Source organism: Hippopotamus amphibius, chromosome 7 (assembly GCF_030028045.1).
Source record: "Hippopotamus amphibius kiboko isolate mHipAmp2 chromosome 7, mHipAmp2.hap2, whole genome shotgun sequence".
NCBI lineage: Eukaryota > Metazoa > Chordata > Mammalia > Artiodactyla > Hippopotamidae > Hippopotamus > Hippopotamus amphibius.
The window spans coordinates 5,213,767-5,240,135 of NC_080192.1; the positions used below are offsets into that span (position 1 = coordinate 5,213,767).

The 26,369-nt window shown below is 56.5% G+C and overlaps 1 protein-coding gene across 1 annotated transcript; it reads right to left on the reverse strand.

Annotated features, from left to right (window-relative positions):
* Positions 1 to 944: 944 nt before the first annotated feature.
* On the reverse strand, positions 945 to 24,952 carry PARVG (parvin gamma). The gene is made up of 13 exons (XM_057742511.1): positions 24,819 to 24,952; positions 22,933 to 23,027; positions 21,276 to 21,340; positions 19,899 to 20,001; positions 19,188 to 19,328; positions 17,439 to 17,554; positions 16,166 to 16,221; positions 13,308 to 13,330; positions 11,076 to 11,134; positions 10,782 to 10,850; positions 8,560 to 8,661; positions 1,793 to 1,865; positions 945 to 1,334 (listed from the first exon to the last, which is right to left on the reverse strand). Exons 2-13 carry the CDS (start codon positions 23,009 to 23,011, stop codon positions 1,225 to 1,227), a joined length of 996 nt encoding a protein of 331 aa, XP_057598494.1. The 5' UTR covers positions 23,012 to 23,027; positions 24,819 to 24,952; the 3' UTR covers positions 945 to 1,224.
* Between the last annotated feature and the right edge of the window lie 1,417 nt (positions 24,953 to 26,369).

The window sequence follows — 26,369 nt, forward strand, 5'->3', positions numbered from 1 at the left end:
GGAGGGAAGACCGCTCTGAGACCGTCTCACACTCAGACACCCTCTGAGTTGTCCTCTGAGCTCCACCAGCTGGTCTGGCAAAGATGGCCTGGCCCACGCTGGCCCCCTGCCCCAAAGCCCCTCCCCCAATCCAAGGCTGTCAAAATGTGAAAATCCCAGACCTAAACAGGCTCTGTCCGCCCTGGGGGCTTGGAGCTGGGAGAGCACAGGGAGGGGGAGCCCAGTGCCAGCCAGGGTCTACCGCCCCCGCCCTCTCCTGACAGCCCTCATCCCTGCCCACCCGGCCTCCTCCAGGCTGGTTCCCATCAGATGTCAGTTCTGGGGACCCCTGTTCAATCCTCCTACAGGGACTTTTGCTTTGAGAAATGTACACAGCAGGTGCCGAGTCTCCCTGAGGGGAGACACACACACACACACACACACACACACACACACACACACACACACACACGTGTGCACGGCAGCTCCCTGGGGACAGACTGGGAGCCCATCTGACCCACTTGTCAGCCACAAAGGCGTCGTCTCTGTGACTTTGGGGCAAAGCTCACCATCGTGGCCATACAGCTGGCCCTGGACCACGGTTCCTCTGACAAGTAACTGAATTGAGTTTCCCGAGGGGCACAGAGGCCTGGTTTTGGAGCCACGTGGGGCTCCTGTCTTTGCAGGTGATGCTGGGCCCATCACCCCTCGGGAGAGGCAAGCGGGCTGCAGCAGCTGAGTGTGAGCGGTCAACCCTGACACCTGAGGGGCCCTCCTGCTCCAGGGCCGGACCCTCGGCCCCAGTGAAGGTCAGCACCACCGGGCTCTCGGCCACCCCCGGGAGTGGCCTCAGAGACGAACCCCTGAGCCCCTCCCACGCCCGCCCTGTGGGGAGGGAGGCTGCATGGGGGTGGGGGGGGGGCTGTCAGCTCATATTCATGCTTATTTAACAGGGCCCTTCCCAGGACACCGGCAGGCTCCCAAAACCCTCCCAGAAATACATTTGTTAAAATAAACTGAGCAAGGCCAGAGGTTGGCTCAGAACGAATCCACGCCTAGTGGGTTCAAAGATATTCAGATGGATGGAAGCAGGAGGGCGGGGGGCACGGGCGTGCCATAGACACACAGGAAAAGAGTCGGGGGCCCAGAGCTGGCTGGACTGTGGGGGGATCCCTCCGCGGCCCTCAGGCCCTCCAGCTGGGCCTGGCACCAGCTGTGAGAAGCAGCTTATGGGGGCTGTGATGGTTACTTTGGGGATCCCAGAGACCCCCTGTCCATGCTTTCCTTCAGCTTGTGCTTGCGAAACAGGCTGTAGAGGACCCGCAACGTGCTTTTGGCATCCTTTTCCACGATGTCTGTGGGCCGGGGGAGAGCAGGGCAGCGGTCAGGCTTGGGCAGGGGGTGACCAACAGTCCAGGCTTGCCCGGGACCGAGGGGTTTCCTGGGACACAGGCCGTCAGTGCAACACCCGGGAGAATCCCCGGCAAACCAGGACAGAGGGTGAAGCTAGGCCTGAGTCCCAGGACCCATCACAAGTCACTGCTATCTCCCCTCCCCTGCACCCTCTTGCAGGGCCCCCAACCCAGCAACTCCTCCAGGCCTCGGCCCTCTGGACAGCCCGTCCCCAGGGACCTCGTGCCGCGTCTCCTCTCCCCAGGACCATCCTCCACTGGGGTGGGCGGGGGCTGTGGGTGCAGTGCCCCCTCATAGGAAAACTCAGCAAACACCAGGCGAGAGGGTTCACCAATTCACCGACACGGCTGTCCCCACGCCTGTGCCCAGGGCCGGCTGCCCTCGTGTGCCCTGCACTCACCTTCGGGGCTGACAGGGTAGTTAAGAAGGCCCTCATCCTTCAGCAGCTCCAGAGCCAGGGCGACGTTGTGTAGCTGCAATGACAAGACCCCATCAGATGTCAGCAAGACAACCCACCGGGCAGCAAGGAGGCCGCCTCTAGTGGCAAAGGCAGTCCCCAAGGAAGGCACCCAGCCCAGGAATCAGGGAAGGCTTCCCGGTGGAGGCGACACCTGGGAGTGAGTCCTGCCAGGTGAGGGGACTTAGCCGGGGAAAGGAGCATGGGTTCACCCCCACCTTTTCCAATGCAGCCCTGAAACTGTGAACACCAGAGACTCCCTCAGAAGCAGCTGAGTTCCACAGGTAAAGCATAGAAGAGGAAACCGAGGCTCAGAGCGGCCCCGGGGCTCATCTGAACTCACAAGACAGAAAGTGCTGGAACCAGGTGCCTTCAAAGCACACTGGGGGCTGGAGGAGCCACCCCCATCCAGGTGCCTGCCCTTTCTGCCACCCCTCTGCCTGGGCTGGCACCTAAAACACGGCCTCCAGCACCGCAGAGAGGGCCTGGGCCCGAGGCGGGCCCACCCAGGTTCAGATCCCGGCTCGGTGCTGGGGAACCTCGAGTAAGTCCCTTTGTACCTCCAGGCCTCGGTTTGCTCCCTGCAGAGCGGGGTCTCCACCGTCTCCCCTGATACGGGAACTTGGGTGGGCAGCCCGTCAGCTCTCAGCTCTGAGCAGCCCTTCTGTTAGTGGAGTCCTGCCTTTTCACAGCTAGTGTCTCCCTGGGGCCTCAGATCCAGCAGAAAAGACCCCCGCCCTTCTCCTTGGGGCAGCCACCCGGGGTGGTAGAAAGGGTGTGGGGCGAGGCCGGACGAGCCACGTCTAAAGCTGGCTGAGTCCCCGATTCACTGGGACCTCACGCAGGTCCTTCCTTCAATGGTCTCTGGTCCACCGTGCAGACTAGACGTCCCAGGCTGGTGGCCGGCCACGCGGGTCCCGTTCCCTCCCCATCTGCCAACCATTCCAGCCCCAAAGCCCACCTCAGACAGACCAGGCAGGTCCCATGGCAACCTAGCCAGGGCCCAGAGGGCCGGCTGGCAGAGCAGCAGGTGAGCAAGGCCCATCCGAGAAGGCCCCCTGCCTAGGCCGCCTCTGGTCCCTTCCTGGTGGGTCTGGGCAATCTGGGTTGGATGTCTGTGCACCCACCCCACCAGGTCACAAGTCACAGGTCGGACAAGGCACGTGTCCTGCCTGGGCCTTCGTCCCCTCGTCTGTACACACAAGGGGAATAACACGTCTTCCAGTGGCCTCTCCAAGCTTCCATGTGGGTCAGTGTGACGGTGGACACAGCACTGGAACCACAAGGCAAGACTCAAGCGTGGAATACCGAAGGCAGAGCCAGGGCTTCCCTGCAAATTCCGCCTGTCCAGGCTCCTACAAGGGCTGGGCAGTGAGACGTGTAGGAGGCCCGGAAGCCCCTGAGAAAGAATTCTGTCTGAGGGGAAAGGGCCAGGTCACAGTCCTGGTCCAAGGGTCCAGGGCAGAGTTGGGGTAGCATCTTGTCCCCCGCAAGGACTCCTGCCGCATCCCGGGCAAGGGGCCGGAGTCCTCCATGGCAGCTGGTGGCCGTGCAGGGACCACAGGGAACCGGAAGGCAGAGTGAGCAGGGCCCTTCCCCACGGGGGACAGTGGACAGAGCTTCAAATGGACAGAGCAGCTAAGCGGGTCCAAGATGCAAGAGAGAGAGTGGCAGAGGCTGGGTCACGAGGCTGTCCCCTCTAGAGTCCATCAAGAAGAAGAAACCAAGGCTGTCACAGGCGCCAAGGCTCCCAAGCAGGCGGGACACACCTCTGGGGGTGTCCAGGCCAGGTGGAAGCAAACCTCAGAGTGAGGGGGTCAGACTTCCACCGCTTGTCCCGCCCCTGGGTCCCCAAGTCTTCCACCAGGCTGGAAAATTCTGGAAAATGAGGATTGCAACTATGGCTATTGTTCTCATTCTCATCGTGAACACTATTCCCAGGACACACAGAAAGTAAATGTCAGAGCGAGAACGAGACACCCAGGCTGGGCTCTCCCGCCTCGCAGCCCCGCCTTTGATGTACAGAAGGGAAAAGGTGTCTGTGACCAAATGGCTTCAGGAAATGTTGGCTTCAACAAAGTCATATGGAAATCCTCCACTGCAGGACTTCTCAGAGCCTTGAATATGTTTTGATGCGCCGTGAGTCCTCAAGGCTGTACATGTTTTCCCAAGTGACTTGACCATAGGATCCATTTGTCACAGAGCAGCTCATGGGACCAGGGTCTCGGAAATACTTCCTTCATTCACTTATTTAAAAAATATTTGTTCAGCATGTGCTATGCACTGGCCATGCAACAGGGGCAAAACCAGACCCACTGCCTGCCCCAGTGGATTTCCTGCTCTGAGAATCGCCACCATCAACTAGAACACTGATCGTGCTCACTTCTGTGGGTCACACTCCTCAGCGATGCTCAGGCTGACCAGGAGCAGCTGCCCCAGGCTCCTGCCCGACCGCACCACGCTCTACCCAAAGCATCATTTTCCTTCTGCGCACAGTTTGAGATGATGAAAGTAAAGCAGCCGCGCTCCCCGGAGCTGAGAGAAGGTGACGACCCAGGGGATGCATTGAAATCTTCCCCGGGAGAAGTAATTGCACGTGGGAGGAAGCCAGAGATTCCTGGCACCGGTGCTTTCATTTCTGCAGAGGAAATGATCACCTCTCTCCTCCACCCCTACTCCTCTTCCCGCACCAAATGGCAGCCCCATGTAGACGCCACTGGTGAAGAAGGTCTGACAACAAGAAATTCAATTTCCAGAGGCCGCGCTGCCGAGATAACAATTCCTCAGGGGTCCCACCTTCGGAAAGGGCCGTTGCTCCCGCCCTGTTCAGCTAATGACCTCGTCAGCATTTTTATTACACGTTCCTGCAGCTGAGATTTCCTACAGTAGTCCATAAAAATGCCTTCTTAGGGTCTGAGCTGAGAGGCTACTTCTTTTCCCCCAAGTAGATTGTGGTTCAGCTTTGGAAGCTGGCCCTAAAGTTGGTGGAGTCGGCAGGCTGCCTGCACACAGGGGCCTGAGAAGTCAGGACGTTTGTCCCTGGCTTGTAACTGAGGGCTGGAGGTGAGCAAAGTCCTGGTCACACCTTGACATCCTGTGAAGCCCCAGCACCTGAGTAACAAAGCGGGGACCCCTGTGCTGTTCTGGGTCCCGATTCTGAGCCCCTTGTCTCCAGGGGGCCTGCATGTGACCCGCCTGGTTCCGTCCTCCCACCTTCCCTCATGATCACACATCAGCATCCTGCCTTCTGGATGAAGGTCAGTGCCACGGTCTCAGCCCCACTCTGACCCGCTTAAGCCCCCCTGTCCCTGCAGTTCCAGGCATGCCTCCTTCTTGGTCTTCAAAAGGCTCACGCCCCCCATCTCCCATGGAGCTCACCCTGGACTCCCCAGGAAGGACATGAGGAGGCAGATCTAGCTTTGGAGACAGACAAGCCTGGATGCCAGTCTGACCTTGACCCTAACTGGTGGTGTGCTCCTGACCGGCTTACTAGCTCTCTCTGAACTCAGTTTCCTTGGAGAGAAATGGGGATGGGAATAGTTCCTTCTCAGAGGCCCCACGTGGGGAGGAATTAGCAGTTCATCCACGGTGCCTGAGGGCAAGCGCCTCCCTGGCCCCTGTTCTGCATCCTCCCTGCCCCACACAACACAGGGCTCTCCCACCTCCGCACAGAGGCTGCAGGGTCTGCTCTGGCCAAGAGGATAAAGAGGAAGGGACGGCACCCCAGGTCTGAGCCTGCACCTTGTGTGTTCTGCTTCGTCTCTGTGTCCCTGCCATTGCCACAAGAAAACCATGCCGGGCTCACTGCTGGTCCTAGGAGGAGGATGAGAGGCACATGGCACAGAGCTGAACCGTCCCGGTGACCCCAGCTAGATGGCCTGACGCCCAGCCCATCCCCCATGAGGGATGCTCCAGCCACGCCTAGAGCAGCCAAACCCCACCAACCCGCAGATGCGTGAGAATGAAGGATTGCAGTTTTAAGCCACTGGTTGTTTGAGCAGTTTGTTACACAGCATTTTCATGGCAAGAGCTGACTAATACAGTGCCTGGTGAAGGACAAGAACTTAATAAGTGCCGATCACTGTTTCTACCACCACCAGAGCTACAAACACTGCACTGCTCCAGCCTATTTGCTCCTCGGCTCTTGGGAATCTGAGCCCCAAATCAATCTTCGAGTCAAGAGCACCCCTGCCTCCTGGGAAGGTGGAGATGATGCCCACCTAAATGACACCTTCCTGCTGCAAAGGGAAAAACGTGGGTTGAAGGTCTGGAGGCCAGGCCTAGTGTCAGACCTGCCGCTGAGCAGCTGGATGGCCCTGGGCATGTCCCACAGCCCCTGCGGCCTCAGTTTTCTCTTCTGTAAAATGGAGATACAACCCTGCCCTGCCTCCCTCACGTGGGTGTGGAGTGAGGGAGAAATGGGGTAAAGAGCCAGGTAAGGCCAGATGCAGGTAGGAACTCCAAGAGAATGTGAAAGGAGCTGTGGTTGGGGGCCCGATAGGATGCCCAGGAGCTCAGAGCGGACGAGAAGGTGGTCAGAGCTGACCCACTGCCCGGCTAAGCGCGTTGGAGCAAAGCAGGAGGCAGCCTGGCTGAGAGAAAGGCCTGGGAAAGACGTGGAGATGCTAGAGGCCCAGGCCGTGGGAGGACTGCAGGCGGGCAATGAGGGTGCAGCTGGGAGCAGGCAGACTGGGGAGGTGGGCCTGGAACGTTCGGCAGGAACCAGGGAGGTCAGGCTTGCAGCCAGAAGCAGAGAGAGACAGCGCTGCAGATACATGGGGGCCAGGCAGAGATGCAGCCTGGAACTGGGCCAGGGTCAAAGGGGTACAGGCTCACCCCCCCGCCCCCCACTCCAGGCAGGCCTTGAGCTCTGAACCAGCCCCAGAGCCACGGGCATATCAAAGGGACGGAAATCTTTCCTCTTCCCAGAAATGCCCCAAGGCTGGCACTGGGAACTCAGCCCTGCCTTGTCCCCTCTCTGCGGAGGGATGAAGGGGTGCCCTCCTGCCCTGGGTTGCTGCTGAGCCGGCCAGAGGGACCCTAGTGCAGACAGAGAGGAATCGGCCACCTGGGGTCCTGGGCAGGTCTGGGGCACCAGGGACCACACGTCCCTGGATGCTTCCACCTCCGTGATGCTCCAAACTCTTTCCTATTACTTGTGTGGTCTGAGGGGAAGCAGGTCAGGGACTGTGAGCCCATTTTAGAGACAAGAAGCCTGAGGTACAGGCAGAGACCAGAGCCGAGGCTTCTCCTTCCACTGCCACGTCCACCTGGACACAGAGCCAGACAACCGAGGTGGGTCCTGCCCCTGGGGGCCTCGCTTTCCTCCTCTGGAGACTCGTGAGAATCCCTTCCTCTCACTGGCAGGTATCCCATATGGAAAGGACGTTCCCGGCAGGGGAACAGACTGCGCAAAATCTCAGAGGTGGGAGAGCGTGAAGAGATCAAGGAACTGCAGAGGCTCCACGTGACAGGCCTGGGTGGCTGGGGAGGCAGGAGCCCCAGGGGGCCCGGAGGCCATGAGCAGTCAGATCTTACACTCTGTCCCTTCCACCAGCATCATCAATCTCACCATCGCCCTTCCCCAGCTCAGGCACAGACCCACCCCCCTACCACCACCTGGACTAATGCAGCCGTCTCCCAACTAGGCCCCAGACCCCAGGGTCCACATGGGAACTCCTGACTCCCACGAGGCCAGAACCCCTGCCACGTCCAAGCCTTTGCTGACACTGTTACCTCCCCTGGGGGTGCCCTCCCTAGTTAACTCTGCAAACCAAGCCCTAATCAACTTCATGGCCACCTCTCATGCAAGGCCTCTCCTGACTCCTGCACATCCTACTAACCACACTTTCTTTTAGGTCCCCCACCCGCCTACCCACCATGCACCAACGCACTTCATCGTGGCCCTAGAAGACCATGCATCATTGAGAGTGCAGTGGGTGGAGACTGAGGGGCCCTTGAGAGCAGGAGCTGTGGTGGATTGTTTTTATGGCCCACAGGGCCTGACACCAAGCAGGAACTCAGAAAATGAGGGATCAGGTGCATGGGTGAATGGGTGGGTAGACAGGTAGATGGGTGGATGGATGGATGGGCGGATGGATGGATGTGTGGATGGGTGGATGGATGGATGGATGGATGGATGGATGGGCAGATGGATGGATGGGTGGGGGGATGGATGGTTGGGGGGATGGATGGATGCGTGGATGGGCAGGAGGATGGATGGATGCATGGATGGGCAGGAGGATGGATGGATGGGTAGATGGATGGATGGATGAATGGATGGGTGGATGGATGGATGGATGGGCAGATGGATGGATGGGTGGGGGGATGGATGGGTGGGTGGATGGATGGATGCATGGATGAGCAGGAGGATGGATGAGTGGGTGGATGGATGGATGGATGGATGCATGGATGGATGGATGGATAAGTGGATGGATGGATGCATGGATGGGCAGGTGGGTGGATAAATGGGCAGGCAGGTGAATGGCTGGATGAATTGGGTGAATGAGTGAATGGGCAAGTCAGTGGGTAGGTGTGAGGGTCTACGGGTGAGGCTGGTGGATTGATGGGCAGATATATGGACAAACAAATGAAATTTTCTTTCACCCTTTACTTCACCTGGAAGTGAATAAATAAAGACCGATCATGCCAATTTCCTAGATCTATCTACTCAGAGGTAGACCCACAAGGAAAATCTTTGGAAAACTTACCTTTTCCGCAGGAGAGTTGGGAGTGAGATAGAATTCCTTCAAGTTCAGGAAGAAGCCTTCCAGTTGTCCAATCAGCAAGAGTAAGATGACTCCATCTGCAAACTGCAAAGGAGGGAACTGGAGGCACATAGTCTGGAGGCTCCCACTCTGCCTCTTACAGGCTGTGTGGCCCTACAGGAGCCACATAACCTCTCTGTGCTTCAGGTTCCTTTTTGAGAAATGGACACAACACCCTGACCTCGCAGCATTGTTGTAAACAGCGGCAGGTATAAAGCAGTTGTCAGTTGCCTAGCACAGAGCACGTGCTCAATAAAATGAGCTATTTTTACATTTTCTGTGAAATAGCCTCGAATCATTTTTCAAACCACATACTGTTCCATGAACTACAGAAGCCCAGGAGAAAACAGAGTTAAGTGGAAAATAATTCTATCAGGAAAAGGCAGGGAACAGCACACTGGGCTCATTTTGCTGGCTGCCACGTTTGTATTTGTCTGTTCTGTCTGTATGTTCAGAGATAAAGCTGTCACACCAGCACCAGCCCAGCATATGCTAATATAATCCTATTCAGTCTCTTCAAAGACACAAAACACAAGATTGGATATTGGAGGAAAAGCCACCACTCGAAGTCCTTAATGGAATTTCTTATATTAGGTCGGTTCTGATGCTATTAGTTTGGCATATTCCCTGGTAATACCACTGAGATACCGGGGACTTTAATATCCCCTTTTATCCAGCAGTCTCCAAATACCATCCTCACATGTGCCATTATTCTGCAAATTACATTATGTTACCAATGGGGAGATAAAGATGGAACAGGCAGGATGTAAACCTAGGAAATCATCCTGTTTATTCCCACATAAAATACAATAAAACCACAAATATATTGTTTATTATGTGTCCACAGTGAGCCAGGGAATACACAAAACACCTCGAGATGCATCCTCTCATTTATTACTCACAGTTCTACGAGGTTGGTATCCTTGCACCCGTTTTAAAAGAAGAGGAGCCTGAGGTTCAGAGAAGGTCAGGTCCAAAGCCACACAGCTAAGGTGGAGGAGGTGTGATCAGAGCCCAGGGGCAACACGTGCCCATCTGGCTTGAGTCTGCTCTTTCCACCCTGCGGTGTCACCACACCACGTCACACACAGACTTCTCACGTGGCCACCATGTGATGTGGTGATGGAGCACAAACTCTGGCTGCAGCAGCCTGGGTTCAAATCCCAGGTCCACCGCTTAATCACTGTGTGACCTTGGACAAGTTAATTAACCTCCCTGTGCTTAATGTCCTCATCTGTAAAACGGGATAGTATCAGTTCCCACCTAAGGAGGTTGTTGGGAGCAGTCAGTGAGTTAATGCATGCAAGGCACTTTGCTCAGGGCTGGGCATATAGTGAGGGCTTTATCGGCTTTAGCTACCAGGCACAGGGGAATATCAACCCCGCGCCCCACTGGCTAACGTCAGGCTGTGTCCGAGACATCAGCAGTGCCGGCTAAGCTCACTATAAGGACCTGACCTCACCTCGCCACCTGCCCCAGGTCATGCTGTGCGAGCAGAAGCCAGGTGGCCCAACCCCTGCACTGCCACGTCCAGTTAATGCGTCCAGGGTCCAGCAGGCTCCATCCCTGCCCTGAAGGCCCTGGGCTGGCCATTAGCTTCTCAGCTTCCCTGATCCCCACTGTGCTGGGGAAAACCACTGGGCACAGCAGCCTCGTGGGAGGCCACAGCCCCCCACAGAAGGCTGACCTCCTGGGATTCTGTTCCTGCCTGACACGATTCAGCATACGTCAGCCACCGTGGGCTGGGCAACTGGGGGAGCCCGCGGACATGGGACTGTGTCGGCACCTACAATCCCACCAGGCACACAACGCAACCTAATAAACCCTGTGAGCAAAGGCACGTACACAGGGAAACTTCGTGTGCTTTGAGTCTTGGTATCGGATAGTCTAAGATTATTTTGAAAAAAGAGCTGAAAAATGATTACAGTGAAAAGTAATCACAATGTAGACGAACCCCAAGGTCCCCACTTCACAGGCTCCCCGCCGTGCCCCTGCTTGGAGAAGCTGCCTACCGCCAACACGCCCCTTGGAGAGAGGACCCCAAGGCAGCACACATGAGAGGTGACACACCTTAGGCCACACAGGGTGGCCCAGGCTCCCAGTGCCCTGCGGAACCCCCTCTGCACAGCCCTTCCCTGCCCCGGACACTGCAGCTGAGTCCCTACCTGGGTGTCAAGATTCTGCACGGACAGGCCCAGGCGATCCAGCTTCTGGTTGACAAAGTTCACAATGGCCTACCCAGGGAAGAACAAGGGCCCCAGGCCCCCAGCTTGGGTTTGCGACCTTCCCACTTGGGGTCACAGAAAGGCCCCCATGTGGCACCTGGCACACAGCAGGTGCAATGTGAGGGCCCGATTCCTTCCCCTTTGCCCCACCCCCACCCCCAGACTCAAGACAGGTGGGCAGTGGGTGGGTGGGCAGGCAGCAGGAGATACTCTTGGAGCTTTGATCTCTCTCACCTCTTTCACAGCGTTCACTTTCTCAGGAGCCAACTTAAATAATTCATCAAATGCATCCTCTGCAGACAGATCCAAGAAACACCTCATTACGACACTATTACCTTTGTGCCAAACAGGGAATTTCTTCCACCAAAGTTTCTCAGAATAACCAGTCTGGAGGGAGCTGTAGCTTTATCTCAAGGTTCTTGAATTAAAGAACAGGACTGGGTTGGAGTCGCTGCTCCCCTGGCTGTGTGGCCTGGAGGGAATCACCTCCCCTCTCTGTGCCTTAGTTTCCTCATCTGTAAAGTATGGCTGATCATACCTACTAGCTGGGGTCACTGCAAATAACAAGTCTGGGAGCAGATAGCACATATCGTGGTCGTTGGGCACCCAGTAGGACTTAATAAACGGTGATCGTTTCTGCTGTGGACGCCATCTCTTCCCCTGGGAACTTGCCCTGCCTCCTCTCGGTTCCCTGCTCCACCCACAAGTCCACGGGAGTGGCCATGATGGCTGAGCCGGGACCAGCCCCGGACTGACTCTTGGCCCCACAGAGGTCTCCTCCCCAGCGTTTGCAGACTGGCAGAAGAAGGGCATCCAGCCCTCCCAGAGTCTGAACTGCACTGCAACACACAAGATGCCAGCGCTCTCAGCAGCTGAGTCACGCCCATGGGAGCATCTTAGAAGCTCAGGCCCCCGGTCCAGCCTCAGAGGCGCCAAGTCCTCAAACTAATGCCCTTTTCCCACAAGCTGCATTCCTGCTGTTTGCAGCGAGCACGCCACCCCTGGGGAGACTGGTCCTCAGGCACTGAATACCTAAACTGGGTCGAAGAATTTTCTTCTTGATTCTGCCACTCAGCAGCTGTGTGCCTCTGAACAAGTCACTTGATCTCTCGGTTCCTCAGTTTCCTCATTAATGAAGGGAGAAAAGTAGCACCAGATAGCATCAACACGTCAAAATGCCCCACAGACCAATAAACATGGCGGAAACACCAATGATCCCTGCCAGGCCTCTGGGCCTGTGCTCAGTGAAATTGTGTCCCCGGAGGAGCCAGGAATTGAGAGGCCAATGTGCACTTGGATGGCACAGGCCAGAACAGGATGGACATGCTAGAAACAGTTTTAAGGAAGCCCTGTTCCATGCCACTGCCCCTCTCTGTGTGACTCATGCAGTTCCCTAACAAGCACTGCTCCCTGGGCAATGCCCACATTCTCAGGCTGCCCCTACACACACACACACACACACACACACACACACACAGACATCTGACCAGTCTTCTTCGTACCTCCCCTCTCCTCCCTTCCCCCACTCAACCTTTCTCAGCTCCTGTTCTCAGAAGCCCCTCACAGGTTACTATTTGCAGGTAAAAACCCTTTGCCCATACAGCTCTTTGTCCCAAGTGGGTAAGCTTCAAGGAGGAAAAATAATGTTAAGACGGATAGATGATGAATGGATGGGTTGGTGGATGGATGGATGGATGTGTGGATGGATGGATGGATGGATGGATGGATGGATGGATGGATGGTTGGACTGGTGGATGGATGGATGGATGGATGGATGGACTGGTGGATGGATGGATGGATGGATGGATGGATTGGTGGATAGATGGATGGATGGATGAATGAATGGATGGATGGGTTGGTAGATGACCAACTGGCCAGGCAGACTGACTAGGAAATGAATGAATGAAGAAGGAAATGCTGGGTTAATCAGTCGACTGGTGAAGAGTTCTGTCACAAAAGTAGCAGCCAAATTAGTGAACAATCACTATTAGTCACTTACTCTGTGCTAAGCACCTTCACAAGGTATCTTTTAACCCTCACCACCAGCCAAGAGTTGGGTGCCATTATTTATCCTATTTTACAGATAAGGAAACCAAGGCACAGACAGGTTCAGGCACTTGCCCAAGTTCACATGGCTGATAAATGGGGGAATTAGTGTTTGAACCCAGGTTGCCTGGCTCCAGAGCCCACACACTGAGCAACTCCATAGTTGTAACTCCAATGGGAATTATAAATCTCTCCACCCATGTGAGCAGTATGATGAGAAGAAGCTGCCAGCTCCACAGACAGACAGACAGACAGACAGACAGACAGAAGGTGGGACAAATGAACAAAAGGGTTGGAGATGTACACAGAAGACCACAAAGGAACTGTGAGTGCATCCAACAACCAGCCTGTCATCACGACACATCTGTCTCCACACGTACCCAGGAGAAAAAGATTTCCCCGAACTCAGAAAGTACTCACTCGTATCTTGGTCCTTGTCTGTGCTAAAGGGGAAATTGTAGGGGGGAAGAAGGAAACACACAGTTAAAAAAAATCTTCAGATCTGTAGTCTCTTCATATGACAAGACCCGGCAGTGGGAAGGTTGACAGAGAAACGGGGGAGCGGCTTTTTCCTGGCAGCTCTGTGAGCAGGCAGCCCTCGTGAAAAGCAAATGGCAAACGAGGTCCAAACCTTCCCTTGAGGCCCCCATGCCTAGAAATGTCTGCATCGTGTCCTTTCTGTGGTTGCTGGTTTAGTTTGGGAGGGGAGCGTGTTACATACACACAATAAAAATGCACAAAACCTAACTTTAGAGCTGGCGCGTGTTTACATATGCACACACCTGGGTACTCAGCGCCCCCAACAAGGCACAGAACCTTTCTCACATCCCCGATATGCTCCCCATTCCATTACACCCCCACAAAGGTTACCACTGTCTGATTTGTCTGGCTGGCCTTTCATTTCGTCTGTTCGTCTACGAAATGCAATCGTAGGTACTCTCTCCTGTCTGGCTTCTTTTACTTGCTTTTTATTGTTTTTGAGTGGTTTTTCTTTGACTTTGTTGTTAAATTTTCCACCCCAGCCACACCTCTTGGAAGCAAGGTTCTTTCTGGGCCCCGAGTAGGCCGAGATCTCCCTGGAGAGCCGGGTGGCCCCTCCAACCGTGGCCCGGGGGGTGGAAAGGGCGGGCGGCCTGAGACCCAGGGCTCAGCACGGAGGCAGCTGCCAGGAGGGGCACAGGTCCCTCTGCTGCCTGTGACACAAGCTGAGAGCCAGGGGTGGGTCCTCACAGAGATTTCGGAGCTCATCAGGGATGAGAGGGAGATTTTAGGGCTGTGAAGGGGGGAGGGGTGTGGCGCCCACGACCGCTAACTGCACCCTCCCTCTGAGTTCCCCAAACTCAGACCCTGAAGCTTCAGCACTGAAGGAGCCCCATGCAGAGCCACTCAGTGGCTGGGTGATGGGGAGGTCATTTAGCCTCACCAACAAGCCCTCCTCCCCGGGTGACCTTGGGAAGGTAACTGGGCCTACAAGTGCCTGGGCCCCACTGGCAGGAGGGACCAGCAGAGGTCTGCTTCCTCCACCCTTGGCCACGCTCAGCTCATACGCCTGGACCACAGACCTTAGCTATCATCAACTTGCAGGGTTTCAAGCCCTTCCCCCACCCCTGTCCCCAGTGGACATCCAGGAGCCGTAGACCAGAAGGACCTCAGGGCTGGGGCCGTACAGGAGGGGAAGGTCGCCTCACATGCATCGTCTAAAATCCTCACAACAGCCCCAACAAGTAGGGATGGGTTCCCCTTTATCAGAGGCGTGAAGAAACTCAGAGAGGGGGAGTGACTTGCCCAAGGGCACACAGCTCAGACATGGCTGAGCCGGGATTTCAGCCCAGGCTGGAGGGCTGGCTGCCCAGCCTGCAAGCAGAAAAGAACTGAACTCGCCCAGCTGGGCTTGGTGAGGGTAAAATGGGTCAAGGGAGCTGAAACAGCCCAGTGCCCTGCACATAGTAGGCCTTCAGTAAGTGTTAGACAAGAAAGGAGCATCCACAACTTTCCTGCAAGGAGCCCACTCTCAGATCAAACCAGAAAGACCTTTGGACCAGACGGGGGCGGGCTGCGAAGTGGGGAAGCCAGACAGCCGCACATGGCAGGGTCTGGGGAAATACTGCCTGGCAGGCAGAGCTGGGGACCCTCTGCAGCTCTTGCAACCTTACAAAGATGAGAAACATTCTGCCTGTACCAGATAAAGATTCTACAATTTACGGGAAAGAACCAGAATCCCAAACCCAAGGGCTTCCAGCAGGGCCGGGTCCCCACCCTGGGAATAGGGCAAGGACCTGGTCAGGTACCCAAAAGCGTGAGCTTACAGGTGGCAGGAGGGACCCCTGGCTGAGGTCAATTATAATCTCCAGCAAAGGGGAGTCTGAGAATGCAAAACGGCCAAGTCTCCCTGGAGAGACGACGCAGCTGGGGTGTTGGGGGGTTTGGGTGGGGGTACGAGGTACATGTATGGTTTCCCTTACCAGCCGGGCAGGTCAGGAGTTCTGGCCACAGGCAGGCCTGGCCCCGTACCGCTGAGGCCCTTCTAAAGCCCGGCCCAGCCTGCAGTTCAGAGATGCCTAATGGGAGCCCCTGCTTCTCTGAGACCCCAGGATTCTGAGGCTGTCTTTTTGCAGAGCCCGCATGCCCGGTCCTCATCCCGATGTGACTGTTTCCATGCAGAAAGCACGCGCGGTGCTGGTGGGTGTGGGCGGCGCTGCTGGCCAGGACCGCCAGGAGGAGGCAGAGGGGAGAGCACATAGGCTGATCAACGTCCAGTGTCCTGTTCGCCCAGACAGACAGAAGGCTGACAGCTGGCTGACCTGGACACTCCAGGACACAGCCCCCCCCACACACAGGAGGTGCTCACTGAGTGCTGGTGGTACGAGTGAGCGCTCAGTGCCCTCGCCTCCTGGCTGCAGCACTTCCCCGCCGCGGATGAGGGCAAGGCCTCCCAGTAGCACCTGGCTCCGGGCATTAGGAAACCAACCTGGAGATGGGGTCCAGGGACCCCAGTTCCAGGTCCCTCCTGGCCCCCAGCGCCTGCAATGTGACCTCATGACTGAGGGCCAGAGCCCCTTCTGACCCCAGCTCTGGCTGTTTCGCTGGCTGTGCGGAGGGTGGCGGGCCAGCCCTGTGAGGGTCTGTGACATGAGGGCCGTGCAGCATCTAGAGGGGCCAGCAGAGTGAGGACCCCTCCCAAGGTCAGGCGGGTCTGCCCCGTCCCCAGCCCCAGGCCCCACCACCCATTCCCAAGAAAGCACAGCCCGGATGGCTGCAGTCCCTGGTCCCTCCCTCACCTGCACTCAGTGAGTTGCTCCACTGACTTCTCTGACTTCAGGCCGCTCTTGGTGCTCTATGAAAGAGAAAAGGGGACGGAAAGAAGTAACCACAGAAACTTCTAGGACCCACGCCTGCCTCCAGAGGAGACTGTAGTGGCCAAAGCAGCCCCGAGGGACCCATTTAACTCTGCCTCATCCTCTGCCCAATGGGGCCTCCTGGGCAGCCGTCACCACTGGGGCCAGCTTAACCGTCCTTCTTCCCACGGGCCTTGAACCCCACAAGGATGGGGAGCGTGTCTGCCTCGTTGCCCAGGTATCCCCAAAGTCTGCCCACTGCCAGGCTCACAGGGCGTCAATGGACGCGGTTCATCTGAATAGCAAATGAACGAGTGGGTGAATGAATGAATGCGTAGGTGTGTGGGTGAAGGAATGAGCTGGTGAGTGGATGAATGGGTGGGTGGGTGAGTGAATGAATGAATGGGTGGGTGGGTGAATGAATGAATGGGTGGGTGGGTGAATGAATGAATGGGTGGGTGGGCGAATGAATGAATGAGTGGGTGAATGCAGGAAGGAATGAAGTCATCTCTGATTTACATACGTGTAAACAAAGCCACGACACTGCTCAGTGGAGAATTCAAGTCAGCGGTTTTGAAAAAGAAAGAATGAATTCTCCTGAGTTTGGCTGGACTCGGTGTGTTCTGGCGGGTGGCTTAAAGGGAGGTCCCCAGGGGCTGGGGGAGGGGAGAGCGGGGAGCAGGGGCAGGTGGGGCCTGTATGTGGTGCTGGGGGTCTGTCTGAGAGAGAAAGTGTGGACTCCCGGAGCATCAGCTACAGCACAAGTCCCGCACATGCTAGAGAGAAAGCAGCCCTTGGGTAGAGAAACCCAGAAAAGCCCCTGGAACCTTCGTTGCACCTGTCCGACGGGGGATGGGACCCGTACTGTGAGAGGGCAGTGGCTGAGGCCCGGTGGTGTGAAGTCACTAGAAAGGCGGTGAACAGATGGTCAGCCAGGACCTTCGTGATGCCTCAGGCAGGGGCCATACGCTGAGTCAGTGGGACTGGCCGGCCCACACACCTCCGCGTGGCCCCACCAGACTCTCGGCATCTCCCGCCCACGGCTCCAGCCCAGCCCCCACTGCTGTCCTGGTGGGATTTGGTACTTCTCACAGCTCCTTGGAACTCACCCCAGTTCAGCCCTGCCCCGTGCAGCACGCCCCTACCCAGGATGCGGCGCTGTGGCCCCGAGATGCTTGGCCGGCAGGCAGGAAGCCTCCGGTGCCCTGCCCCTTACCTCCATGGTGATCACCTCCACCTGGACGTTGGTCGGGAGGGGCAGGTCCGGCTGGAAGCGCTCGGCCAGGGCCACGAGGAGATGCAGGGTGGCCAGCAGGTCCTTGTTGAAGATGCCTGGGAGGGGAGGGGCATGAAGTCAGAGCTCCGGGGGATGCCCAAAGCTGGGACCACATGCTGGGTTCCTTAGCATCACAACCACCCCCTGCAGACCAAGAAGCTCTGCGTCCAGGCTTCAGGGGAGCAGAGGTCCGGAGATCTACATTCGGAACCTAAGAACAGTCACACTTTGCCCCGGTCATCCTGCTTCTGCAAATACAGCCCAAGCGCACACGCCACCCTATGGATGGGGTTTTAACACACAGATGTTCACTGCAGTGCTGTTTGAACAACTAAGTGTCCTATGGCAGGACCCTGGGTGAACAAGTTGTTAGATTTAAGCTGAATGTGACCTGATTCGGGACTAACATTGCAAATATCAATTATTGAATGGGAGATTTGAAACACAGCGGCAAAGGGAGTGGCAGGGGGCCCAACCAAAACTGGGTTTGATACAGGGAAATAGATTCAATGCCCTGTGATAAACCATGATGGAAAACCATTCTGGAAAACGGGGAGGATGTTGAGATTGGAATGGCAGGAATTCATACCAAATGGCTGAGGGGGTGGGGCTTTGTACTCTCCGTTTCTTTTTTTTTTTTTTTCCAGATCTTTATTGGAGTATAGTTGCTTTACAATGCTGTGTTAGTTTCTGCTGTACAACAAAGTGAATCAGCTATATTTATACATATATCAACATGTATTGATACGCGTTGAGTTGATCTCCCTGTGCTGTAGCAGCTTCCCACTAGCTATCTATTTTACATTTGGTAGTGTATATATGTCAATGCTACTCTCTCAGTTCGTCCCAGCTTCCTCTTCCCTCACTGTATCCTCAAGTCCGTTATCTACGTCCGTGTCTTTATTCCTGCCCTGCCACTAGGTTCATCAGTACCGTTTTGTAAGGTTCCATCTATATGCATTAGCATACAGTATTTGCTTTTCTCTTTCTGACTTTCTCCACTTTGTATGACAGATTCTAGGTCCATCCACCTCACTACAAATAGCTCAGTTTCCTTCCTTTTTATGGCTGAGTAATATTCCATTGTATATATGTGCCACATCTTCTTTATCCATTCATCTGTCGATGGACATTTAGGTGGCTTCCATGTCCTGGCTATTGTAAATAGTGCTGCAGTGAACATTGTGGTACATGTATATTTTCGGATTATGGTGTTCACTGGGTATATGCCCAGTAGTGGGATGGCTGGGTCATATGGTAGTTCTATTTTTAGTTTTTTAAGGAACCACCATACGGTTCTCCATAGTGGCTGACTCAATCCACATTCCCACCAACAGTGCAGGAGGCCCTTTTCTCCACACCCTCTCCAGCATTTGCTGTTTCTAGATTTTTTGATGATGCCCATGCTGACTGGTGTGAGGTGAGACCTCATCGCGGTTTTGATTTGCATGTCTCTAACTATTACACAGGGTCATTTCTTTCGAGCAGGGACTGCAGATGCAACTTAGATCCCTTCGTGGACGGTTAGTGTGCCTCTGACGAGGTAGATGGGCGCGTGTGTGGTGCTTGGACTCAGGAAGCAGTGGCTGCACTATGGCTGAGGCTGTGCTTCGAGGCAGCACCCCCTGCACCAGGTAGGGAGGCTGTAATCCTGCCTCGCCCACTCTCCCTGACACCAGCTGTACGCACGCTCCACGTTCCACTTGGCCTGCGGCTCCTCCAGCTGTAGGCTCTGGCCGATGGCCTCCAGGACCGCGGTCAGTTTGCGCCTCTGGCTGGCCGAGGTCAAGGCGATCTCCTCCACGTCCAGCTTGACTCCGGTCAGCTTCTCTGAGGGCGGGAGAGGGAGGGAGCGGGAGGGTGGGAAATGCTGGGGGATGGAGGCGGGGACAGTTGGGGCCCTTGTAGGAGTCCCAGAGCCAGTCTGCTTCCTCCAGGGAGTCAGGGCGCTGCCTCTCCTCACGGCGCACGCAGGCTGCATGACTGGGCGAACTCTGCTCCTGGCCACCTCACCCTGACCATCCCTGTGCCCCACCCCTCTAGCCTCCCATACAGCAACGTGCTCCTCATTCCTATGGGGCTGTGTGGTCCAGTGGTTAAGGCAGAGACCCCTGACTTCCCCTGCTTTCTTCATGGTGAGACCTTGGACAAGGTACCAAGCCTCTCAGAGCTCGGTTTCCTCGTCTGTAAAATGGGCACAGTCACAGGACAGAGTTGTTCTGAGGATTAACCACACCTGCTCCGTGGCAAGGGCTTAGGAAGCCGTCGCTGGTGGGACTGTCCTGCAGCCCATCTGCCAAGAGCTCTGCAGAGGGCGCTGAGTAGGCCCCAGGCTGGCCCAAGGGGAGTCGGGACCACCGTGCCCTCCAGGTCTACCCAGCTTTGGAAGCAGCCACTTACGGAAAAGGTGGTGAAGGATGAGCCCGTCGAAAATGTCCTCCTCCAAGCTTCGGACCACGATGTGCTCCGGGAGGAGCTCGGTATTGATCCACTCCATCAGCACCTGCGGGACCCAAGGGACAGCTGACCTGGAGCCACTCTTCACCCGGCCTCTCACTGGGCTCAGCACTGCTCTCCTCCCACCAGCCAACTCCTACCCAACCTTCAAGGCCAGGTCAAGCGTCACCTCCTCTGGGAAGCCTGCTCTGATCTCCCAGGCTGAGTCAGGGGCCTGCTCTGGGCTCCCGCAGCCCTGGGCACTGCGGGCTGTTGTTTGTCCAGCAGAAGGTTTTGGTAATACGGGGCACTGGTGTTCCACCCCCTCCTGCAAACTGCAGCAAAGCCCGAGGGCTGTCCCTGGAAGTCAGAAGTGCAGAGAAGCATCACCCCATCCCTTTGAGGGAGCAGCCCGAGCTACATGGGACTTGGGGAAGCCCCCGAGGTACCCGCTCCACACTGGCTCCCAGAGGTGCCCAGCGGTCTTGAGTGCCGACAACCGTCACCTGCTCCATCACTCACCCTGAGTGGCTCCTTCCCGCCCATCTCACTTCTCCGCTCCCCTTCCTTGTCTCCTGTGAGTACCTCCCAACTCACTATTTGTACCTGAATCCTTAGTTCAGGATCAGCTTCTGGAGGAATCCAAACTAAGATGGTGTGTTAACACCCCACCAGGTTTTCCTCTGTGTCTCAGGGCCCAATAAAGGGGAAAGTGGCTGGGAGGGATGGAGAGAATGGGAGGGAGGAAGAAAGGGATGGAAAATGGGCCACAAATTCTCTGGGGGGTCAAGGGTGGTGCAGCCCAGGAGGCCTCCCTGGAGGAGGCAACAGAAAGGCCTTGTGGAGATGGGCAGAGGAGAACAGAGGCCCCAAGGCTGTGCCCAGCTGGTCTTGCAGCCAAGAAGAGTACTGAGAAGTGTGTGATGCACACCTGTTCCCACCCACTTTGCCAGCTGTCCATTGCCCTGGACAGTGGAGCCAGAGGAGGAGCACAAGATTTGGGGCCAAAGACCTGGGTCAAAGCCCAGCTCTGTCTCTGGCCAGCTGTGTGTGCCCCCAGGTCAGGTACTTCTCCGAGCCTCACTATGTGCTCCCTGGGATGCAGGTGACAACAGTTGCCTCTCAACCGCCGTGAGGCTTGCTGGGATCATGTATGTAAAGGCACACAGTAGGTACTCAATAAGTATCCCTTCACACAGCCACTCAACGGGTCTCCCAGAGGCCTGTGGGATCACCACCCACCAACCTGAGGTCCGGGAGGGGAGGGGGCGGCCCGTGGTCCCCACCCCAAGAAGACAAAAAGACTCCTGCAGAGAAAGAGGTCAGAGAAGCCTGCCACACCTTTTGCAGTTCTTCAAATTTGGGATCCTTCCGGGAAGTGGGTGGCAGGAACTTCTTCTTTTCTCCTGGAAGCAGAGGTGAGCTGACATGTGCATGGGGACCCTGCAGGTCGCCCCTGAGCTGTCCCCTCGACCACAAGGAGAAATGGGTCCCCCTGCTTCACACACACACGTGCACTCACACACACAGACACACCCTGCACACACATGTATACAAACGCACAGATGCACAGACATGCGCCCACACACAGAAACACGCAGACGCACACAGGCACACATGTGTACACACACTTGCACACAGAGAGGCACACACACATGCACACAAGCACACACACATTCACACAAATGTACACATGCAGACACACACACACGCACACACGCCCTGAGCACCAAATTTCCAAAGAGACTTGGGTTTCCTGGACATGCCTCGTCCTCTGCACCTCCCTTCCTTTGCCCATGCTGTTCCAGCCTCCCCCGAATGCCCTTCCCCACATTTCCCTCATGAACACCGGCTCATCCTCAGACACTGCAGTATTTACATTTTGGGAACATACTTAAACTTGAAAACTGTTTCTCGTGTGTCTGGAATTCACATTTATCTGCACATCCCAGGTCTTATCTGGCAACTCTACCCACATATACAAGAAGGAGCGACAACTCAGACAGGCCGAGGTTCCCGGGCTCCAAGGGATCAAGGCAGAGTTCACCCGCGTCTGTCTGGCTCCCCGGTGTGGGCAGGACGCGGAGGCCTCCTGGCTCGTCCTCTGAGCCCCAAGACCTGGGTCAGCCTCTCCCCTAAGTTTAAGAACCATGGAACTCACAAAGGTCAGGGCCGAGGGGGGCCCCTGAGATCACCCAGTCCCAGTGGATGTGGGAAAAACTGAGTCACCACGTGGGGCTGGCCTGGCCCACATCCACAAACTGCATCACCTTTGTGTTCCCATGGCCCAGCTGGAGACTTCCAGACGTTCTGAAAACCTTCACGTTCCACCTAGCCCTGTGTGTTCTGACGAGAGGAGGGCAGGCCCTTGACAGATGCCTGGGGAGGGAGTGAGTGTGTGAATGGCTACAGCCCTTCCTGGAGCAGATTTCTCGCCACTCTGAATCATGCCAGGTCCAGCTCCGCCTGCCAGAACTTTAAGTATCTCTAAACCAACTCTAAAACAAAAAATAAATATTTTTTCAAATCACTCATCCCTACCACCCTAACAGCAATTTTCCTCGCGATGCTTTCCAACCTGAAAGCATTTATAAACTGAGAACACCAGACAGTTAATGAAGCCAGCCACTTGACCCTGGACTTGGTGCTCTGCTACGTTACTCTCTGTGCCTCGGTTTCCTCGTCTGTAAAGAGGAGGTAAAAACACCCATCCTCAGGGTGATAGGTGAGATGCTGCGTAGAAGTGCTCAGCACACACAGCAATCAGTACCCTCACCACCTCACCATCACCCTGGAGGTGTGCGGTTATGCGGGATATGGGGGTAACTCTGGGGAAGGTTCCAGAAGCAGGGAGTCAAGTATAAAGCAGAAGGCATAGGCAGGGGCTGGACAGAACTGGGTGTCCAGCTGACAACTTAGAAGGCAATGCAGTGCCCGGTGCGGCCTGTTCAGCTCCTGCGACGCAGACCCTCCCCCTCCGCCCCACCCGGCCCGGCACCTTGTGAGAGAGGTTCCTGAGCCGGTGGGTCCACCTTTCCGGGGAGCTGCAGCAGGTTGTAGAGGGACTCCGGCTCCATCACTGCCTTTCTGGCCCTGGGGATGCAGGAAACAGGACGTCACCATCCGCATCACCCTAAACCCCACTGTGTGTCGTTTCCTCCAGACCAGGAGGCACGGGGAAAGGGTGGGAGCTGGCGTTGGGTGGACAAGGCCCCATGCTGCCCAGGCAAGGGACCAGGGCCCCTGGTGAGAAGGAAGCTCTAAACCAGTCCTTGCAGGACACCCGGGCGGAGGGAGGCAGCGCCTGTGGTCGCAGCCTGAGCAAAGTCTTGGCAGGGAGATGGGGTCCTCGGTCAGACGCAGTGCACCAGCCACGGCCCCCCCGCCAGCACATAGGAAGCCCCCACCCACCCCAGGCAGTAAGACCAAGGGGGCGGCCCACCCCTCAGACCTTGTTGGATCTAGAAAACCCCCGGGCTGAGCTCTAGGGGGAAATCTGGGCGGGCCGCGTGGGGCCGGTGTGGCTGGTTGCAGCGAACACCCCGATTGGTGACATCTGCAGACCGGGAGCTCCTGCGGGGGCGGGGGTGGGGAACAGCAGGCCTGTCCTCTCTGGGCCCTGAGCCCGAGTCAGGGGGCACAGAGCGGCACCGAAGCCTCTGAGTGAGCAGACGGGACGGGGTGCAGGCTGTGCTCTCAGGGGGGTGGCCTGGCCCCACCTGGCCCCGACTCTGAGCAAGGTTCACCACAGTGGGGTTTGTCACCCCAGTCTGTTGTGCTGGTTTGAGGGTCTCTTGGCTCGCTGGGAAGAGCCGGTGTTTCCAGAGCCTGCCTATACCCTTCCTCATCCTCGCGGGGGGGCAGAGGCCAGGCTCCCCCCATGCCCAGGGCCAGGCAGATTCAGAACCTCCTTCCTGGTGCCCTGGACTCACTTCCTCTCCTGCCCGGCTGACGGCCCCGCCCTCCCACTTTCTCTCCAGCCTCTGGGTCTTCCCCAGCGCTTTCAATCCCAAGCAGACACAGGGGGCAGGGGCCTCATGCAGCGGAAGCTGGTAGTCAGCTCCAGCCCCCGGGAGGCCTGGCCGGAGCAGCAGGGCCCAGCGCTGCAGGGAGGCAGAAGCATGCACAGGGCTATAGCCAGCCTGTCACCCTGGCAGCCAGCCTGGGGACACCAGGGCACTGCCTGTGGCTCCGTCCTGCCCTAAAGTGTGGGAGGGGGGAGAACACAGCTGCTGGGCTGACTCCATCCCCTGTATTCCCAAGCCTCCTTTTGAACGGGATTCAGTCCAAAGGATGTGGCCAGAGGAGAGGAAAGACCTTGGCCTGGGGGTTAGGAGATTGGGTTCCAGACTGGCTCCTCCTCGTTCTGGCTGTGTGACTTTGGGCAAACACCCTCCCCTCTCTGGTCTTGATGTTTCCCTACAAGGAGGGGCTGGACTCGATTCTCGCCAAAGGCAGCCAAGTGCACACAGAGCTGGGATCTGCCTCCAGCCATCAGCAGCCCCAGGCAGTCCCTTCCCTGAGCTGGCCTCAGTTTCTTCATCTGAAGACTGGGGGTGGCCTCTCTCCCCAACACGTTGGATGAAGCTTAGTGGAGATGACAGGGTGGAGAGGGAAACTGTCCGCCTGGCTGCATAAGAGGTGGGACGGTGCCATTCCACCTGTCTGGGCCTCCAGCACGGGAGGAATGGCCACCTCTAAGCCTAGGCAGCGGGAGGGCCACTGAGGCGCAGGGTCTGCTGTGCCGGCTCCCTTCCTGTTGGCTCTAAGATTCTGCTCTCTGGGCTCTGTTTCCATGAGGCCCCTCGGAGCCCTCCCTCTCTGTGTGAGCTCAGGCACCCAAGCATCACGGCCGAGCAGAAAGCCCCAGAGCCGAGGACTAACCTGGCTGCTTCCTTCACACAAGGAAACGAAGGCCACGGAGCTCAAACGCTGGTCCCCGGATTCCAAACCAAAGCAGGTTCCGGGTTCTCTGGGTCGACGGAGGCCGCAGGGGTCAGCCGGGAGGCAGGGGCAAGAGGCTCACTTCCTCCTGGCTTCTGCAGGGCCTGCAGGCTGTGTCTGCAGGGAGCTTCCTCCTTGCCGGGCTGTAGGGCCTGATGCTCTGAAAGCGATACCACCGCAGCCCCACCGGAAAGCTCTGCCCCTGGGGCCCCACGGCCCAGCCACACCTCTGGGCTCCCCAGATGCCTCGCAGGCACCTCAAAGTTAACATTTCTTTCTCTCCCTCTCCCCTCCCTGATACGCAAACCAAGCCAGTGTCTGAGGCCAGAGGCTGGAAGTCGGCGTCCCCCGGGCCCCCCATCCCTACTGTCAGCAGTCAGCTCTGCCTGCAGCTCATCCCTCCAGCTCCCCACCCCCAGCCTGGCCAGGCCCCACTTCCTCTTGCCTGGACCACACGGGAGCCTCCTGGCTGCACCCGTGTTGCCAGTTTCACTCGCACCCCACTTCCCACCCCTGAGTTTGTTCTTCACAAGCAAACAGAGGACCCACTTTACATCCCAGCTCACTCAAAACCCACCAGTGCTGTCCAAAGCTCTTAAGATGAAACCCAGTCTGCCCGGCTCAGCCGCTAGAACCCCCATTTGACCCATCTCCACCCTCATCTCCTATTCTCTTCCACCCTTGCACCCTCCCAGCCACACTGACAACCTTTCTATTCCCTGAAATACCCAGAAGGTATTCTGCCACAAACTTTCCTGCTTTGGGGTCTTCACGCTTACTGTGCCCTCTGCCTAGAATCCCCCATCCCAGCTTTTAACAGGGCTGAGTTTTCATTTTTAGCATCATGTTAAGTGCCTCCTCCTTCAGGAAGCCTTCCCGAACTGTCTTATTGAAAGAGTAGATCTTCTCATGATTCTTTACAACAGCCCCTCAAGGTTTCCTTTGTCCCAGTGCCTAGAGCAATGCCTGGCACAAAGTGGGCTCAATGGATAAATATCGATGGCTGTTGTCTAAGGGATCAGGAAGTTTTTCCGGAAAAGTGTGCTTTGATGGATGAATAAGAGTTTGCCAGTTGAAGAAGATGGGTAAGAACATTCCAGGTAGAGGGAACAGCCTGTGCAAAGGACTAGAGGAATTCAAGAAGGAGAGATCCCAGGACAGCAGGGCAAACTCAAGCTGGTCTCTTGAGCTTGACTCTTCATGAGCCAGGCTGAAATCATGAGTTTCCATAGCAACAGGTGACAGTGCTGGGTGACCGGAAGCTAAGCACCCTTTCTCTGCTGACAGATCCTGCAGAAAATGGGGCAGAGCAGGTGAGAAGTGTGCAAGCAGGGAAGTGAGGTTCTTCATGAAAGGTTATGAAAACGGCAGAAGGTATTGCTGATGTTATTGCTAATATCTGTTGAGTAACTGATGAGGAAACAAACGTAATTGTCAGGGCTTTAATTCTGCTAGAGCCTGGGCTAGGAGGCAGGTGCTCTTTCATCCCCA